General features: G+C 37.4%; 1 protein-coding gene across 1 annotated transcript in view; it reads left to right on the top strand.

Moving 5' to 3' along the window:
* The first annotated feature begins 18719 nt into the window (after nucleotides 1-18719).
* The window catches only part of LOC118687323 (mucin-5AC-like), a 47629-nt gene continuing 45344 nt past the window's right edge, over nucleotides 18720-21004 (top strand). The window contains exon 1 of the mRNA XM_036384247.1: nucleotides 18720-18792. Within this exon, the coding sequence (XP_036240140.1) occupies nucleotides 18720-18792 (73 nt within the window). The remainder of the gene's footprint in view (nucleotides 18793-21004) is intronic.

The following is a 21004-nucleotide window of genomic DNA, read 5'->3' as shown; positions in this document are numbered from 1 at the left end:
TTGTAAGCTAATGTGAATGCACTTTCAAAAAACACAACTCCAAAGGAAATGAAAATCAAAAACCCCAGGAGAAATAAGTTCTTTTTTTCCATTCTCATTTTCATAAATGTCTAAAAGGTCAGGGAGGAGAATGTACTGAAAATTGATTTGACACTCCTTACATATCTTTGCTACATATCTGGTGGAAAAGTGTTTTTTCACTCACTGTATGAATTTTCTTGCAGCAGTGGTTCCTACTTTAAAGTGGATAAAAGGGAAAGTGCCACAGAGGTGAACAAAAGAGTGCAGATTTTTCTATCATACCTGAAAAATTACCTATAGCACCTACCTTATTAAGCTGTCATGGAAGCCAAGACTGTGTTGAATCATTACATCAGGATGTTCCAGTCACTGGGAGAGTTCAGGTTCCTTTGAGGTTCATGGTTCAGGGTTCAGCTCAGACAGAGAATTGTGAGGTTTCCTGACGGAAAGGAAGTAAGTATTTTTATTCATAGGCTAGTGCAGGAATAGTATGTTCCACTGATAGGGAGGGAGACTCTTGTTGGACTTGGCTGAGAATATTAATTCTTTTGAACCTATAAATTAGACTTTAAGAGATGCTCTCAAACGAAAAGCTTCCTTGAGCAACATGTGTTCATATTCAAAAGTAAAGCCAAGGAATTTGGCTCTTACAAGGCACATGAAATGAGCAGCAGGTTGAGAATTTGAGTTCCAAGTGGGTGATAAACTCCATTTTTATTGTTACACAGTACTACAGTCAGAGCTACCAGCAGTGGGGATTCATAGCACTGGCATGTATTTGCACTAAATTATAATAGCATTGAATATTTAAAAACGCGACCCGACCTCAAACAGCTATGCATTTAAAAATTAATCAGGTCAAAGGATTGGAGGAATGAGGGATTTTGAAAGTCTGTAAAGGAAAAAGAATCATAACTCTAACTATCATCTTTACTCCTGAACATTATTTTATATATTTGCTTTTAGTATTTCTTCACTTCCTGTTTGCATGAAAATAATGTCTTTCACAAACCATCTCCATTAGGCTTGTTCCCAAAGGATTTCAAATCAAACTATATTACTGCTCTTTTTACCCTTTTTTCTTCCTCTGTGTGCATTTTCCTTAAAAAAATATTAATTTATATTTTATTTTAAACCCAGCAATTTTCTGCTTGATATTTTCTCAGCTAATGCCAGACAATTTTTTTCTCCTCCTTCTTATAAGTTCCTTATTTTAAGAGCTTCTTGTTTGATTTCTTCTGATATACATTCATCTATCTCAAGCCCTTTATTGTAATATTTATGGGTTTCATTTATGTGTATTCTACTTTTTTAATATTGTTTCTATGTTCTCTTTAAAGGGAAGTACTACTCTTTAGTTTTCCACACACTGGTAATATTTTTATTGGCCAGTTAGAGAATATAAGCTCACACATTAATGTGTCAGAGGGAAGAGTAATGAGTTTGCTTTTGTTTTATTAGATGTTAAAAAATGGCTTACCAGTTTCTGAGAATTAGTTGACACTTTTTTCCTCTATACCTCATCCCATTATAATTATCTATGAGGTGTCCATGCTGCTCTGGTTTCATATCTCTTCTGGTTTTGGCTGCAATTCTAACATGCAAATGGCCAAACAACAATGGCCAATTTATCCCCCAAAATCAGTTGAAAAAACGTCCATGAGGCAGCAAAACTTTTATCTTTTTAGAGATATTTTAGCACATTTACAAAACCAATTACTCAGTGAAGGGCCTAAATGCTTCAAGATTTTTTTTTCTGCTTTCTTCCTTCTCATAACTAGTGATGCAGCTTTCCCTCTTCACTGGGTGCACACATAAAATCTAAGGTTTGCGCAGATGGGGACAAACCTTATGTTTGGGTGAACTCCACAACCTCCAGGACAGCAGGAACCTGTCACTGGATGCTGTATCAGGTAATGGGGCTGACATGTTTCTTCTGCTCCTCTGCACAGCAGACACAGAAATACAACATAGTTCTGCATCCTTGGGGAGCTAAAACTGCTTTATCCAATAGCTTTGGGCATTGGACCTGAATTTTAGGAGGAGCTGCTGGCCATGAGACTCTAACTCTGGGAAGTGCAACTATAAAATCAGAGGTACTTTGGATGAAATTAAACTGGAGAGTGTTATATCTGTTAATGTCTAGCACCTTATTGTTCCTGGCAGCATTACTTGGGGATTGCTGCAGATTCCAAAGGAGTAAACCATCTCAACTTCTTCCCAGAGAGCTATGTTCAATCTATCACCCATCTGAATAGACACAGGACTAATAGCAAAATAAAGTCCCAAGCTGACATGGAAAAGAGATCCTTATTTTATCCTGGAACTGATACAATATTTCAGAAAGCCACTGAGAAGAGCAAGGATTCCAAACACTTAAAGGTGACCTCGGACTGTATCTCTGTATACAGGGGGAGATGAGCTATTTCTTTGAGTCACTCTCATAATTAGTCTTTACCATCAAAAGATATTATCAGAGCCGGCTGGTCACTGGTGAACATCTCCTTTCCCACCCCAATATAAAACCAGCTAGTTTCCAGCCTTTCTCACTGCTACCATGTTCTTCTCTTTATTCTTGCTCCTTCCAAACGAGTCGCTTCTTCCTTCTTGGTGATCTCTGTGGCACTGCTCTAAGGACCATACTGGAAAAAAATGTAAAAGGGTCATTGTCAAGACTATTCTCTGCTCTGAACACTGCTTCTGTTGCCATGACTGCTGAAGTAGCAATATATAGTGTCTGTCACTGTAAGCAGTGACTGAAAGCCTCTGCCATCAGCACCACCACACAGTGGATGCATCCTGAAGGAGGTTCTCATGGACCTCCTCATGCCCTAAAGAACTTTTCCTACAAATGGTACATCTTGGGTAGCTCGGGTCTGTCATAACAAAGATAAAAGAAGGAGAAACATTAGCTGTGTGCAACTGACTGAACACAAATAACTAGAGGGTACAGAGGTTTAAAATGCAGCTTATTTCCCTCCTTGACCTAGTCCCAGCCTTAACTGTAACATCTTGAAGGTTAATGTTAGAGGGGGCAGACATTTTTCCTGCAGGGTATTTCCATCTTGCACACAGCTTCATGAAGTTCTTCTTTTATGATCGCCTTGTGCAATGCTGTGAGCCCAGCAGAACGGGCTGTGGCAGGGTGTTTTGGCATTTCAGTCTTGCACTTGGTCCTTCCAGTCCATGGAATGCCTCCAAGAGAACAGGTGAGTAGTGGCTGAGCAGATCAGCTGATTTCACACACGTATCCACTTTCCTTGACCTGGATGAATATCTGCAGTAATTCTTTGCTAATATTTACTCAAAGAGTTGCACTCTGTGTATGTTGTACTATATCCTGCTTCCACACTTTCTGCTTTTTTCCTATACATTATTACCTGGGCCTGTTTTGCTGTCTGTCGATTTGTTCTTTTGTTGCAGTCCACTCTGGAAATATTTTGCCCCATAATTACACACCTAGAAGAGCAGTGGTTTGGTCTGAGATGAAGATATTTGCACTTATATGTAAGGACAGCAGTTCAGCTTCTCTTTATATGTTCATGACTTCATACCACCTTCCACAGTCACCTACCTTCTCAAGACTGGCTTCAGGTCATCCAACACCTTCATTTTTCTTAGGTCATTGTTCCTATACTGGCCCATCTTCCCTAAATTCCCAACATTTCATTTTTACTAACATAAGGTCTGAGCCATGTATTGTAAAATAACAGATTTTGCCTGCTACAAACAGGCAAAGCCCAGTTTGTAATCAGAGGAAAGAGAAAAGAATGTGATCCAGATCCAAACTTTTTCAGGCTTTTGGAAGATATAAGTTATGGTTTTGGTGTTAATGTTTAGATGTACATCTGAGTGGCCTCAGTGGAGGGCAGAGAATCCCAGTTTAATATCTCTTTTCCGGGGAACACCAGTGGCTGTGTGCTCCTCTCTTACAGGTCATCATGAAGCCAACTCATTAAATCAAGAGAGCCATGTGGAAGTAAGAACAAGAGGGCTGACTCACAGAACCCAAGTATTTACCTCTACTAATTTTTGGTAACACAATAGAAATTTTCCAGTTAGGTGTATCCAAACAATGGCTTCCTATGAGACATTTGATGCAAACATTTATTTTAATTTATGTCAAATTTTCAAGGGTTTAGGGAGAATTTGTACCAGACCAGTGATAGAGGACTGTCAAGGGTGTTCAAATAATAGATGCTTTTTCTCATTAGCTTAAATTAAATTATCATGGATAGATAACAAAGAATAAATACCCAGCTAGAATTCTTGCTTTAACTTAAGTATTTAGAGAGTTTAAATGTGAGACTGAAGTGTAGCACAAGCTCTGTCCTGAAACCTCATTTAAAGGACGAATGTGATCCCATTTGAGGACATAATTTACAAGAAATACGGGTCTTTAATAGCTAGATGTTCACATGCACTGATTTTGGAATAAAGGATTCCTATCCCACCTAAAGCATTATATCTGGTTTAAAAATTGTCTATACACTGATATAATGAGCATTCCTCTCTACAGAACAGGCTGAATGCAAACCTAATGCTATGTGTTCATTTATCAAAGTCAGTGGGTTTACGCTCATCTATTAAAATTTGAGCTGGCTAGTAATTACTCCACCAGGTCTATGACACAAGTTTAACTGAACTTTACCTCAGATCCTAATTTGACTTACTTTTTTTTCCCTTTTAAAGAGACTTTTCCAGTCTTCCCAAAGGACTCATGCACATTATAAATATCTTTATCTTATTTTTAAGTCTTACATTATTACATAATATTAAAACAAATTAAATACTGGCAACAGAATTTCCTCTAAGTCACTCTCTGTAAAAATTCAGTAATGGCTTCAGAGGCAGCAGCAGCTTTGCAAAGGTTACTGTCTTCTGCCTGGATGGCTGAAGAACTACTGCAGTGGTCAGATACCTCTGGAAGTCTGGTTATCAAAAGATATATTAAGTGAGATCATCAAATATCTCAGGAAACAGTTTCACAGGGGAGCCAGAGGGTCTGACCTGGCAGAAAAAGCCAGTATTAGCTGGTCCAGGACACTGCCTTCTTTACTTCATCTAGATAATCAAACAGCAGATGAAATCAGAAATATTAAAGAGTTCTGAAAAAAAACCTATTTTCATCCCACCATTCATATAAAAAGGGTAATTTTTCTAAGCAATACTTTTCTGTGCTTTCATATGAAAACAGAATTTGTCTAAGGTTTACATATTCACTTTGTATTGAGACCCAGATGGGATTTTTTTCTCCTTCAGCAATAGATCTGCAGATGCACCTCGAGGCAGTTTTTCTTTGGGTGTTTAGAGCTGTCTTTCCAATCCTTTGCACCACTTGTTGCTACACAAAGCAAGAGACACAGATGAAGCACTAAGGACTCCAGCATCCCTGTCCTTAATTGAGTGGAGATGTGTAGCACTTTCAGGAAATTCACCTTTTGACTTGGAAATCTCTGCTGTGCTACTCCTCTTCTTTCATTTTGATCTTGAACTGGCTAATTCTGTTTTCCTCTTAAACAGCTTTATATCTGACTATCCTACATAATCCCAAAATAGCATCACAGTGTGAAAACCATCACTTTCAATCATTTCCCCAATGTAACAATCATGCTGAAAATGCAACACAATTTTTTTCCTACAGTAGGGTAGGTGTTACTTTCTAAACTTAGCAATGCAACTTCCCAGCTGGCCTCTTGAACAAATATGGAAAACCAAACAAGTAGGTTGGATTCAATGATCTCAGAGGTCTTTTCCAATCTAATTGATTCTGTGATTCTGTGAAATAAAAGTAGACAGACATTCTGCAACTCCCAAAAATGGCAGATACAAACAAGTGATCTAGAAGCTGTTTGTTGAAACAAATAATTGTCAGAATAAGTATCTCTAACCACAACCATAAGTCATTAAGTTCATGAAAATGCAGAATTCAACTTTAACTTGTATTTGCATATATTAATTTATATCATAATAATTAATTATAATTAATAATGAGAAGGGTCAAAATCTTCCTCCCTTATTTTCTGACTCTACTAATTCAAAAAATGGGCCTTTCCCCCTCTGTGCACCAAAGAACTCTTTCATCCAAACTGCCTCAGAATCCTCACTCCATTCTCACATTAGCTTTGCTCCTTGAATCCCTACTTTGCTACTTGCCAGCATAGAAAAGGAGCTAAAGGGACACTCTGCCTTTCCTCAGCTGCAGAGTCTTGTTGCCCCCGCTGTACTCTGCTAGGAGAAATAGTCAGGAGTCATCAGCCAAATCTCTGCCTAACAAGTGGGAAATGGGACTTGGAACCAAGCCCTGATTTGGACAGCATCTTAGTATTTTCAGAATATAAAGTATTAAATTTCTGAGATGTGAAAATGTGTGGTTTTGTCAACAGGATGTCGCACTTGCAGGTATCCATGGTCTCAAACAGCCAAGCAAACAATCACAAGTCACAGGATAATTGCACAGAAGTTTGTGCAATAATTAATTACAGGGACTACAGGGTCAATATATTTCATTAATTCAATTGAAGGTTCTACTATATAAAGACAGAATATACTTCAGAATCTGGGTTTTGACCTGACTGGAGTGTTTTTGTTCAAAATAGAGTTAAATTTCCTGGCTGAAATGTGTTATCTATGAAAATATAATTATGGAAAGAATCGCATTGGCAACACGAATTTCTGAGGGCTCTGCTTATTTCCTGCTGTTGCTGCACCATAGATCTCAATAAGAACATGCCCTTTCAGGTGTGTTGCTCCCTGTTTAGTGAGTCAAGAGCGAAGCTCTTAGATTCAGGGTTTTTTCCAAGGACCTGTGACAGATACAGTAATATTTGTCTCTTCCATTATGGAAAAGGTGCTGTCTGTCACCTGCAGAAGCCCTGTGTAAATTGGCATGCTCCTCATACGTGCAGGCTGGTGCTCAGCCCAGTATACTTAAACTCCTTAGTACACAGCAACACCCACCAAGAATAAATTACTCTTCTATCCACATTAGATGAACCAGGAGACCTCTCCAGGTGAAAGTGCAATTTTGGTTTTTTGCAGTCATTGCAGAAACAAATACATTCTTTGTGTATTTGGATTTAACCTTGTAGGTCTTCATAGGAAACATTTTGGCTGAACAAGAATTCCAAATTTGGGACCTGTGTGATTATAGGTAAAAAGCTTTGAATTAATCTCAGACAAAATAAAGTGAGAGTTCTCTACTTTGTTCTTACTTAATATGAAAAATTTTCTTTCAGACACCTCTCTGCAGAGCTTAGTATTAAGCATGCACTTCTGGGTGGAAACCAACTACAAAATTGTATTCTTTGCTGTAGTTCTTGTTCTCTTAGATAATGGTTGAACAAACTAGTCTTTGTTTTCGATGATGCTTGACTTGAAGTTGTTCGTTTAGTGTTTTGGCACTAAACAGAACAACCTTTTGGCAATCTCTGTGACTGTGTACTTGCTCAATATTTTGTTTAAAAATACTGTCATGATAAAATCTGCTCTTCACTCTAATAGAAAATACTGACATATTAAAACAGCACAGATTTTGTACTGATACCTAAGAGAATGGGAAATTGCTAAGATAGGAATTCTATACATTAATAGTTTATTAAATTAATATAGCAAGTTATTATTATATATTATATTGATATCACAAATCATTCTAGTTCTTTGTATGAACATATAAATATGTATCTATTGTGGACATAAAGCCATTCGATGTTTCATTCATGATTTTGGTAACACTGCTTCTTGACAATATCAACCTTGGATGGGCAACAAGTATTCAGAAATTGCAGAGGGAAATAGATGCCAGAAGCCAGCCAGGAAAGTGCATACAGTTTGCTATAATATCCAGTTAGCAGGCCTGTAAAATAGCATCCTTTTACTTCCTCTTTCACATGAGGTAGGCTTACAAGTCTTATGCTTACAGAGCATTGCTGCACATCCTTATGCATGTCATGTCAGCTGCCAGGAATTTTTACTGCAGTTTCATCCCAATCAGAGAGATTTTCAAATCAGACTTCAGTTTGTAACTACCAGTGGTTCTTAAGATGACTACATTTCCTTCTAGCAATAGGAAAAGACCCATGGCTATCCTCAAATAATGCAGTCAAGGATATGCTAGACAGAGTTTAGGTGTTGAGGATGAAAAAACCAATTGCCAATAACTGGGACAGCTGCAAAACTCTCTAAATACGTAGAGAGGGTAAGTCTTTAAATACACTGTAGAGGATAAAGGATAACCCTTCTCTTTAGGCTCAGTGACCTTGCAGATGATGGTTGTGGCACATGAAGGAAGCAGTCTGTCCATAACACTTCCTGCTCAGCCCAGCCCCTCTCAATGCCATTTCCAGCTCTTTTAGCTCACCTTAACCAGAGTTGCAATGTCTTCAAGAAACAGTGAGCTGTAAGCAAATCTGGTTTGGGATTGTGGCCAGAATTTAAGGTGCAGCATTACCATTGTACAGCCTACTACTTACAATTACCATTCCTTCCATTTTTCCTCCTTAATCTCCCAACATTCCCATGAGAGGGGGACAAGAAGATTCTCTGCATACCCACCAGGACACAGTATGGTGGCACTTCCATTGTGAGCAGTTTTATTTTTTGTAATTACTGGAATGAAGAGAAGTAGTAATGCAGGGGAGATCTGTCTGGAGCAGTTTCTCCAATATGCTGTGTTGCACCATTTCTTCCCTGCTTTGAACAAGCACATGTCAAGAAGGCTGCCAACAAAAGCATTGTTTCTGACTTTCAGTGTTTCAACAAATACTGTTTTGACACTATGAAATGTGGCTTTGAGTTTTAAATACCTTGTTTTCAGGGAATGGCATGGGCAGGAATGATTGAACTTGTGCACAGACTGTGGGCACTTAAAATCCTCACCAGTGCCATGGCCCTGGCCTCCACCCTTTCTTTGCACTTAACCTGACATTGTTATTAAATACTGAGCTTTGTTATACACTGCCCTAGACAGTGGCTAGGCTTGTTGTGTATTTAAGATTTTGATAGGATTTGTCCTGGCTAATCTTACATGTTGTAGCTGCACAGTGTAAAACTCACTGCTCTATATACAGGGAGAATGTCCTTAGACCCATTTATTTACTTATTCATGTATAGTTCTGGCTCTGATCTGCTTTTTCAGGCATTTCTATCCTATCCCTTTATTTACCAATGTGGGAACCAGCACAAACCATTGTCCCTTCAATTTCTCTGATTTTTAAACTTCTAAGCTAGGACCCTAATACATACCCATTTTTACGTAAAACACACACATACCAAAAAAAAAAGGGGGGTGGGGAAAGAAACTAAACCCCAAGCCTGCTTATCTCAGTTTAGAAGTTAAAACAATGCAAATTCTAAACCCAAGGAATTGTGCCCTAGCTTCTGTAAAAGTACATTGTCAAAGTACATTGCTTATCAAGGTGGATCATCTCCCAGGACCACTGAATTTAGTGGATTGTACAACACAGAGATAATCATTACTTCATAAGAGTTGAGAGAAATGCCTTTGCTTTGAGAACAGCATAGTAGGTTTTGTGATTATCTGCAAAGGAGTCCTTCAGTGGAAAAAGTTTAATTGAATATCAAGATTTTATAGGTCAGATACACTGGAACCTCTTTTTACTACTTAAGAATCTAGAATATTATAATGTTACATGAGAGAAAATGTACAAAATTTTATTATGAACTCTTAGTGATACTTATCAATTAAGCTTGGAACTGCTAGAAGGGAAAGTGATTTCGCATTATTAATGACAACATTGCATGTTGTATTCCCTCAGCCACCCTAATCAGTGTAAATGTAATGAATTCATGTGACCCACAACAAGCTGGTTCAAATGAGGGTCTAGCTTGATGGAGCTTCAAGCTATACTGTGCGCAAAGCGCTCAGTACTAAGTGTTCTACAAATTATAAAAGAAAAAAATAATTTAAACCTTTCAATCTGCAGCAGTTACAGCAAAGTTGAAGTACACCACAGAGCCTAGAGAACAGGCTGAAGTGACTCTTGTATAGCGCCAATGTGGCTACATGCAACCCAAACAATTCCTAACACCGTGAAAGGCTTCTCTCACTTTTTTCACATGCAGTCAATATCTTCTCTTGATCTGATCCACCTTCACTTGTGTGGGATAAAACTGGACTGATTTCCTGGGAACTGAAACTCCATATGAAAAACAAGCCTGTCAAACAGATTTTAACCAAATTTTGACATAAATCTTTCAGCAAACTGAGTTAGTGTTCAGCTGGGAAATGCTTCAGCTGCTGATGTATGCAGTGTAGGCTTTCCCCCCTTGATTCTTCCCTGAGAAAAGGAAGACTGTCATTTAGCAATGCTGAGTATATAACAAGGAAAACAGCTTTTCAACAGATGCAGGCAATTCTCTGTCATCGGGAATCTCTGAGCCAAGAAGGGATGTTTGCCTAAATGATTTGCCCTAAATGTAAATTGGACAGTTACATGGAAAAAGTACAGGGTAAAATATGTATGAGAGCACGGTCTGGGACATAGAGGAGTCTGATTCAACAAAAGTGATTACCTGATAATTTCAAGTCTTTGAGTCAAGAAATGTAGTGTTTGCAATACCATTGACAAAGCATGCGACTTGCAGGTTTCCTTCCGTGCAGCCCAGCTGAGTTATGCTGAACCGCTTTGAAATTCACCAGCATAAGAGACTTGGATTTCCTGGAGCCTTGAATTCAATCCAAAACCTGCAAGAAAAGAAAGCACTCCCCACCTGTTTGCAAGAATGATTCAGAGAGAACAAATGAGCATACAAAGGAGTTCCAAAACTGCAGGATCCACACCATAAAAGCAAACTTACTTTTCCTGTTTCTCTTCTTGTTGGACAGAAACACAAAATGGAGATGAACAGCCTTCTGGATCATGTTTGTTTCAGAAGGCTTAAGAGCCCACTACATGCTATGAAACATATGTCAAACTTTAGATTGTAGAGAGTAATTTATTTGTTTATTCTTGTGAAGACAGGAAAAAAGTCTCCTCATTTCATGGCAATATTTTCTCTATCAAAAATGTTATTGCATTGATAAGGCTAATAATAGAAAACAGCCCTTTGTGTCAATATTAATCTGAGATAAATTTCAATAAGAAACCCTGCTTCACCTTCAATATCCAAAGGAGTCAGCTTTTTACAGAAATAATTTTAGCATCCATTTCCATGATCATATAATTAGTTCAGTAATGGACAATCTTTCTTCAAATCTCTTCAGCATCCACTGCATAGAGATTGTAAGCTTCTCAGTTCAGATCTGCATTTGATATGTTCATTACTGCCTATTTTAATTGATCCAGTGCAGTTTTCTATCTATAGAAGCCAAAATTCTTCCCAGAAACTTTAACAACATTCCTAAACTATTAAGAGCATATAAAACGAGACAACTGTGCTTTATTGTGTTGTATAAAAGAAATCATAGCTCTTCTACTCCAAATTTGTATAAAGGCATCAGCCCATAAGCATGTATTAGAACTAACCACACTCAGAATGTCACATCTAGCGTGACTATAGACAGTCACTTCTTACTTTCCTAATCAGCAGATAACAAAAATCAGTTTCAGATCTGAAATCTACATGTGATTCTCTCTGTTCAATTTATTATTAATGGTTCAGACTCTACTTTCATTTCATAAGAAATGTTGTTAGCACTCAAAAGAGGTGAAGAGTTAGAAGATGTACACTCAAAATTAGACATCATCTGCAACAATCACTACCAGCTTACAACATCGATCTCCTACTGAAGACTGACAGTGAAACTGCCATGGATAGTATTTGCTTGATGATCGCAACAGAAAAGAGCAGAATAATCTTCTTTTCATCCCTAACTCTGCAAGTCATTTCAGGTCATGGTAAGAAAGTTCAGTCCATACAATTCTTATTTTCAAAACATGAACACGCAACACCAGTTTTCAGCCATTTGCAGCAACTGACCAAAGCAGATAAGGATTTTCATAGTTTTCAGATCAATAAAGCCGAAAACTGACTATAAAAAGGTCAACAAGACAATTCATCCACTGACGTGTTGAATGTTCAATACAGTACAAGTCTAGCTGCTCAAGTTTGACAGCATTCTTGTTTTATATCATACTTCAGCACTGCAAAATGATAAGGAGTCTGACAGCTCAGCTTAGCAAACCCTGCAAGACCAATTAGTCATCTCCATGATGCATATTTAGAGAATATATCTAAAACCCATGGTCTGTGATAACTTACAACACAGAGCCCATGAGAATTTCTCATGAGTAGTTCTCCTGTCCCTGCTCAGACTCACCGAGGAAGGGTTACTTACGTGAGCAAGGACCGCAGGCTATCAGAAGTCACAACGTGCCATCTTTGTGCGTGTGCAGGATTGCACAACCCCGAGGCTCTGATTGGATCCTGCTGCTCTCCACTGGACTGTGTGCACATCAGGCTCCTGCTGCAGGCAGCTGAACCCGGATTCGAGGTTCAATGAGAGCAACGCTCCCAGCGTGATGGTTGTCCACAGTCCTCTCTCACTGCCTGGAGAATTTGGCCACGGCAGAGTGAAAGTGGCACACAGATGTCACCATGTCGAAATGGATTCAAATTCTCCCTTATTTTGAATAGTTTTAATGTTGCACAAATTTATTTAAACTGGAATTTTCACACTTGATGATTTTTTTCTTCTAGATTCTGTGCTGGACACTTCAACAGATCAGCTGCAGAATTGTAGGACCTTCACAGTTCTACTTGAACATGGCATACTAAACATGCAACTAACAAAATAAAGTTCAGTATTTTGAAAATTAATCCTAGGGGTGTTAGACCGCTTGCCCCTGAAATTACTATACCTTATTTAGCAATATGTAAAACAAAGATAATATATCCCAAGTACTTAAAAACATATTTTCAAAAGCAATACACTATTGATGAACTTCTCAGGGACTCCAGTCATGGGCACCACAGAAAAGTAAGTGAGGAAATTGCTGACTGTATTCAGTGAGGATTGAATAACACACAGTAACAAAGTGTTAGGACACATAGGTAAAAATAATTGAACACGAAAAACATTAATTATCTATGCTCTGTCTATAAAAAGCAAGAACCCTCTAAGAAACATAAAATTTCATCAATGTAATTTAAAACTATTTAATGAAACTGCACTGATGGTCTTAACATCAATACCTCCTAGTGTTTTGACATTGCAAAATTAATAATACTTTATAAAAATAAAGTAAGCTCTCCTTAAAATTTACTAAAATAAAAATAAAACCATAGATAAAAAACTATGAATACAATAAAGTCTCATATTAATAACTACATAAGTGAGCATCAGTAGTCACTGATTATGTATCAGTAGTCACAAGATTATGATTCTTATCCCTGCTACTGCAATAAGGTCTTATAGAAAGGATAGCAGTCTTTAATCTTAGCCAAATTTTCAAATGAAATTAATTTATGGCAAATTTGTACCTCCCTGCATTGTGTTCAACATTTTCCATTAGTTTAAGTCTTCATGCTGTACCATTATCCAAGTTCGTGAACTGCAATGCTGAATACAGAAAAGGAATTTTAAAAGTAACTTTCAAAAGTTACTTCACAATAGAGATTGAACACACATACACAGATATCCCCATGCAATATGCTCTCCCTTCAAGAAGATGACATACCAGAATCTTAAATTATTAATGAGAATGGCAATATTTGAACTGAAATACTAAAGAGGTCTCTGCTAACTTTTATACCACTTCTATAAATTTAGTTAATTTCTCTAAGTGTTGAATAATACATGCACCAAAGGATTTTATTTCTTTTTCCATGTTTGTCCTTGCTTTTATGCATTTAATTATATCCTCCATACTTTTTTTTTTGAATAAGAATGTCTGCTACTGATTTAAGATAAGGCAATATACTCAAGGGTCTTATAATAGAACTTCTGACAAAACCTGCTAGTGGTAATAGTATATACACATGTCTATCTCCATTTATACGCAGTCTGTAGTTTATATTATTACAAACAAACAAACAATTTTTCATTCAGCATAATTTTGTCCACCAGAGTATATTAACCTAGATTTTTTTGAGCTTGTGCATCATCAACAGGTTCCTTTGAGAGTTTATAGGTACTGCTCAGCATAGCCCTTCATTTCACCCACTTTTTGACTAGTTGTACATTTATTTCTCTGAGCCTGCAAACACCAATTGCTTCAAAGACTGATTTTTGATTTGGGTCACGAAGACACTGCATAACAGATCCCAGCTTTCAGCTGGCTTTAAACAGTGCTGCAGTGGCCCTATGGCATTGCATAGGTCTAGGTAGAGCTCTGATCCCAAACACAATGCTGCAGTGTCAATGCCTCAGAGAAAAGCAAATTCTCTTAGGTGCAACTTCATACTGATGCAGTGACACTATTTCCTACTATGAATTTACCTTGGCGGCGGCTAGCAGAGGGATCTCTGCAACACGCACCACTGCACAACGTAAATATGCCCTCCAGTATGTGTGTGTACATCAGATTTTTAGTCTATAATACCAATTGCAAATATTGGCATGCACGGTTGTGGTGTCTGTGTTTACAAACTGTAAAGAGGCTTAAGTGTTTATCCCCTTTACACACAGAGATATCCCGGACGTGTTCAGACAACATGGAAACCCTACTCTGGCCCCCATGTTCGTACTTCTCATGGTACAGGGTGCACACTGTTTTTCCTTTACTAACTTTGCATCAGACCTTTACTAGCTTTCTATAAGGAGAATGTCTTAATACATTACTCTAAGTTGTTCTCTGATGGATTTGCTTCCGAGAGGATAATGGTTAAATAATATGAGAGATATTATACTCAGTATCTTTTACTTCCTAATCTTATCGGTATTAACCGGCCTCTTATGTTGCAGCTAGTCAGTCTCTAGTGCCTGATTTAAAATGTTATACTTTGCTTGGGTTCTTCTAAATGACACTTCAAACTTTGAAATGAACAGATCAGTAACAGATCTTTATATCAAGTTACCTATTACTTGTTTCGAAGTAAAACATAGAGATTGCAATGGAGGTTAAAGCATTATGTATTGCACCTCTACAATGCACACGCTAAAAGACAGAAGGAGAACTGCTCATGTTAATGAAATGGCTAAAAATCTCAGTTACAATGTGATTTGATTTTCAATTAATGAGTTCTATCTAAGCACTTGGAAGTAAAGGAAGGAATGGATCAATGGCTCTGTGTTTGACTATAAAAGAGCATTAAAGGAGTTGTATCCCTTTTTTAGTCTTTAAATATAGCTTTACTTTAGATAGACTATGTTGTGTCATACTGTGAAATACTGCAGGTGATTGACATGTACTTCATCTTCACATAAGTAAGAGAACACCTATAATGTTAATGAACAACTTTTAAGCTGAAATTGATCAGTTACCTCACTTTTCCATAGAAGCTTTACGAGAAAAATAATGCATTTGAATTTGCACAGGTCAAAATTCAGGGACAATGAGAATGGTACTTCAGCTGAATTCCATGCCAAGTGTCCCAGCATCACTCTGGAGCTTAAACACGGCATCAGAAGTGACCAAATGACCAGCCAGAGAAAAGTCAAGCAGGCAGTGCCTTTTTAACTTGCATTTTAGCCCTCACACAGAGGAAGTGCTGTAATTCCTGACAATTACATGTTTTCCTCCTTCCCTTGAAATGAATACTCCCTACTCCAGTACGGTACCAGGTGGACTAGACAACGTTTTGCATGTCCCTCTGAGTTCATCATTCTGTCTTTTTTAACTATAAATGGAGACACTGATTTCAGCCATTATTGCACCCAAAAGTTAACCAAGTTTGCTATCACATTTTATTTGCATTCTACAGTGGGTATCTTTGAAGATAAGATATGATGGTCTCATTTTATTTTATGAAGAAGGAGATTCAGAAATCATGAGTAAGATGTGTAAATAGCATCACCACCATGTAGCATTTGATCATGTAAGGTTAAAAAGAATGGATCTGGAAATGCTAACAACTCTTTTGCTGAAATATTTCACTCAATTTAATATCTCGGATGCAGAGAGTAGGAATATGATCCTGTGAAAAAGGAAGAGAAACTAAAGAAAGAAATTACAGGGTTTTCAGATCAAATGCAATGGCAAAATCTTCTATCTTTTCTGTTTAAAAAAAATAAAAAGTAGGTACATCAATAAATTCTTCTAACATATTAATATTTCCATTTATGCAGTCAATTATATGGATTTGATCATAAGGAGGTACAGAAATCAGACATGTTACTCCCAACTAATTTTTAAAATATACTCTCCCATGTCACCTGTGTATGTCTATTGAGTGAATGAAGGTGAAATACAACTTGAAGAGGAATTATGTCTTTGAATAATTAATAATGCTACTAAATCAATTTATCATAAATATTTGAGATTAATTTTGCAAGTCTCATACATTTTAATACATTTTATAATAATTTCTGAGAAGGAATAGCACAAGACAAGAAATTTAATATGGCAGAGGTCATATGTCATAATCAATGAATTAACCACCTAGTAGTGTCAGGATAATTGATTCATAACATATATGAGATTTGAAAATTTCAGTCAAAAATACAGATATAGGAAATCACTTCTGATGGTGCCTTAAAGCTCAATTAAAGGGGTTAAACTGAACTGTAAACCAGTTTCAGACTAATTGTGATGACCAGACTGGGAAGTCTCAGAGATCACAGTGCTTCCCTGAACATGCAGGAAATGTATATGAAACCACAGCATAGCAACTGTTGATATTATTTGATTTTTAGTGGTAAGTAATACAATGATTCATAAAGTATATATTTCTTCTCACTAACATAATCTCTTTATAAGCTTATGTGTGTTACCCACATGAGTTTACCATACTATTTTATCATTACTTTAATTACATACGACTTAAATCCATTAATTTTTTTTTTCTGAATCTTCATCCTGGAACTTTGATACTAACCATTAGAGACTTACACATCCATGAAGTTGCCAAAGGTATAACTCATGACTGAAACTGAACGATTCTTTTCCTCAAAACTTCCAATTCAATTTTGTTATGTCACCTTTATTTAAATAGTTGTACTTTTAAAATGTTCAGGACAAGCAGCATATTTCTTGCTTTTTTTCGCTGCTTAGGTAAAAATTGTGCCTTTTATTTCCCTCTTAGTGTTAAAGTTACTCATTCAAATCTAACAGAAATTAGATTTTTATTAGATATTAGGAAGAAAATCCTTTCTGTGAGGAGTGGGAACAGGTTGCCCAGAGAAGTTGTGGATGCTCCATTCCCTGAAAGTGTCCAAGACCAGGTTTGAGGGGGCTCTGAGCGAGCTGGTCTAGTGGAAGGTGTCCCTGTCCATGGCAGGGGGTTGGAACCGGGTGATCTTGAAGGTCCCTTCCAACACAAACCATTCTACAATTCTATGATTCCATGATAATTTTTCAAAAAACATAATATAAAATAATATTTGAGAGAATTTCAAATGGATATTTAGTCTATTCTCTTGCCCCAGAGCACTATCAACGGCACTTAGACCATTCTCATGTAGGTGTTTTACTAACCTAGTGATGGAAATTGGACAGTATTCCTAGGAAACCTAAGTGAGTACTTCACTACCTTTTCAATGCACATCTAACATCCCTCCATAACAGCTAAACTTCATTCCATTTTGAGCATTGTTATGACTCCAAAGAATATGGAGACTATACCAGTACCTTCTTCCTTGCAGGAACTGTTTGAACCCATGTGGGATTATGGGATCTGCTCTCTTAGTGAAAGACTGTGTTCCTCTACACCCCAGGGTAAAACACTATAAAAGGTTAATTTCCCAAAGTGCTATAGCTGTAAATAACTATTTTAACATACTCAAAAAGCATTCTTCACTCCCTCATTGCTCCTAAGATAAGGAATATTCCAGAAAATATTCTTGCATATCTGTCCTTTAATATCTCTAGGGCTAGAAATCACATGGATTTTTTTTTAATCATAGGTAGAATTCAACTAATTTTTAATGGTGAAATCATGTTAGAAGGAAAACAGCTGAAATAACCCTAAAGTCGCCCATATGAGAAGAGGAGACCCTCAAGGAAAAGGCCATATTACTGACTTGCTAACACAGAAGGGTTGTTCATTGTGTACACCTGTGTTGTGCTTGGCCAGTGGGATAACTGCTGACCTTAAATAGCATTTGATTTTTTCATTCTCACAAGCAAAGTAGCTACACAGGCAGATGTAAACTCATTTAAAAAAATTTGTATCAGGTGGGACTTCTTTGGAGTTTTTTGAGAAGCTAATTATCATCACTTGCCCTAAAAAAAAAAAAAAAAAAAAAAAAAAAAAGAAAAAAAAGAAGCAGCAATTCACTCAAACTAACTTCCTGCTCAAAAGTCTCTTAAATTTTGTTTATCCCACAAGAAACAAAAATTTGGGAAGACTAAGCCTAAGCAAAAATTCTTCTTGCTCACTTCATGACATTTCATCAAAAATGTGGAAAGAAGACTCCTCCTAGAGTGTAAATAGCTGAGGGAAAGTCAGAGCATCCTCTATTTACCTCTGCACCTGCAAAAGAAAACGAAAATGTCTGAAGCCCCACCTTTTAAGAGCCTTGTGAAACAATCTGGGAACTGAGCCAACTTCTACTCTCTCACTATATAAGAGTTGGGAACAGACAGGTATTTCCTCAGAGGCAGGTTGTTCAGTGGTTTCTACTGGACCTCCAGAAGATGGGTAAAGGTGGTGGGACACGAATACCACTATGGATATCAATACTAGCCCTGGTCTTCATACAGATCAAAGGTAGGAAGATTCACTTGCTTGGCATTTTTACTGTTTTAAAGAATTTATAACTTGCTTTGGAGTTTGAAGCATTTTTTACTAGGCTTTGTGAAGTTAATGAACCTGTTACCTCTTTGAAAGGTTTTATTTTCTGCTTAAAATACTTTCTTTCCTAAGAAGAGAAAATTAACTCTTTTGAAACTGTCATCCTGTTTTTCTCCAGCTGAAATCTGGAACAGCTCCACTGCATTGAGTGGAACTTTCTCTGAACTTGTATGTCTACAAAAATGCCTCAAGACTTGCATTTAGCTTTTAATATCCACTTTAAGGTGGTATAGCATTTCTAAATGTACAAACCAAAAGGTGCAAAGGTATCTCTAGAAAGGAACAAATCAGTGGAGGAGTATGTCTGCATGAATTATTAAAGACTATTTGTCAGGTGATGATAAAGTATTGAAGAAAGGGAGGATTTTGCTTTAAAATCATCAGGCAATAGGTTTTAAAAATTAATTTACTCTTGCTTATGAAGTTGCATAAAAGCTTAGCACACAGGGTTGGTTTGTAATGGGCTGAAAACAACTGGAACTGCTATAAATATTCTATTCACTTAATAGTCACAGATGGCTGGAGACCCCTTTAATTATTTTTTTTTCTTTTTTCATCTGATAATTTCCCTTTAAGTTTAATGTAACAACAATGTTAATTTTAAATGCATTTTAATCTGTCATGCAGATCCTACTGCACGATTTCATATTTTTCCAGCTCCTAGGTAGTCCCACAGTAACTTACGTTAAGAAGTGGTAGTGTCAAAGAATAGCCTATGACAGGACTAGCTGTAGCATTAGTAAAACATGCACTGGCAGCAGGGATCTGCAGTGTGTGTGGCATGAGACAGAGCAGAGTCACGCAGTTCATGGAGAGAGAAGCAGAAAACTCTCTGAGGCAGGGCACTGAAGGAGCCCAGAAGCACTGAATGGTTCCTACCTTAAAAAGGGACACACGTCCTCTAACCCCAGCTCTTTCCCCAGGAGGGGACTTGCAGAGTTCCCACAGCTCTGCTTTCAGCCTTAGCCCCTTCAGTGGTCTATCCACAGACTGCCCTTGTGAGGTGCAGCAGGGGGTGAACCTCCCCTCGCACTTTTCTCTGGCCAGAATAGTCTTCACCTCAGCCTGCCCTCTGATGAACTCTCACTAAACAGTGAGAGCATTGAAAGCCCATCTGGATAATGCATGCATTCTAATTCTGATGCTGCACTGGAATGGAATGAAAAATGGTTTCTTTGCTTTGGGGCAAAATCAACAGGCACAAATGTATCTATTGGAAAGACCTATTTCCATGGTGTGGCTTTTGCATTTATTTTCCTTCTGTGGCTTATTACAATGAATGCTTGAAACTAGAAAATACAGAGTAACTTCGGCTTTGACAAAGATCAGTCCTCTAACCCTAAAGTGAATTCTTCATGTACAAAAGGGACTTATTTGAAAGCCATCTAGCTAGAAAAAAAGGTTTTACTAATGCTTAAAGTACAGAGTGATCATAAAACCTAAGAAATTTAGGTATTTTATCTGAAAAGCTTCTAAGGGAATCCAGGGGTATACTGTGACAGAACAAGGACCTGCTCAAATCACCACAGGCATGTTTTTGATGGCTTCCCTGCAGTAATTTATTACCCAAAAAATTAAAAAAGGAAAAGGCTGAAGGAGTGGTGTTTGGCCATCATTGCATGTAGCATGGGTCCTGATGCATTTCTGGCCTCTTGTACATAAATGTGTCTTTGATTTTTGATATACGGAATGATGCACATTTAAACAGATATAATTGAGACATTATGAGGGGATTCAAGAAAATTAGACATTCACATTTCCTTTACTACTCTTCTTGATCCAGTTCAAGCCCAGGGTGGTGAACAACCAACAAAATCAGAGTATGTTTCTCCATCTCTCCTGCAGCGACAAAAATGTAGGTATTTTTATGCTGATCTCTTTGTAAGGTTTTTTATGCATAAAGGTGGTAAACAGTAAGATTACGAGAATATTTTGATTCCTAGCTACACACATACCACACACAATAAAAGAGAAGCCCTCTGTAAAATATATCCAGTTTTCAGACAAGCTCTGACTGCTCTAAACTTGGGAATTTCCTCTGAGATCTGGCCCAGTGGATCTGCTCTACTGATATTATACAGTTATCTAATCTTTGACTTCACAAAAGGTACATAACTTATATCTAAAA

The sequence above is a fragment of the Molothrus ater genome, chromosome 6, assembly GCF_012460135.2.
Source record: "Molothrus ater isolate BHLD 08-10-18 breed brown headed cowbird chromosome 6, BPBGC_Mater_1.1, whole genome shotgun sequence".
Classification (NCBI taxonomy): domain Eukaryota; kingdom Metazoa; phylum Chordata; class Aves; order Passeriformes; family Icteridae; genus Molothrus; species Molothrus ater.
This window is presented reverse-complemented; position numbering and strand designations above follow the sequence as displayed.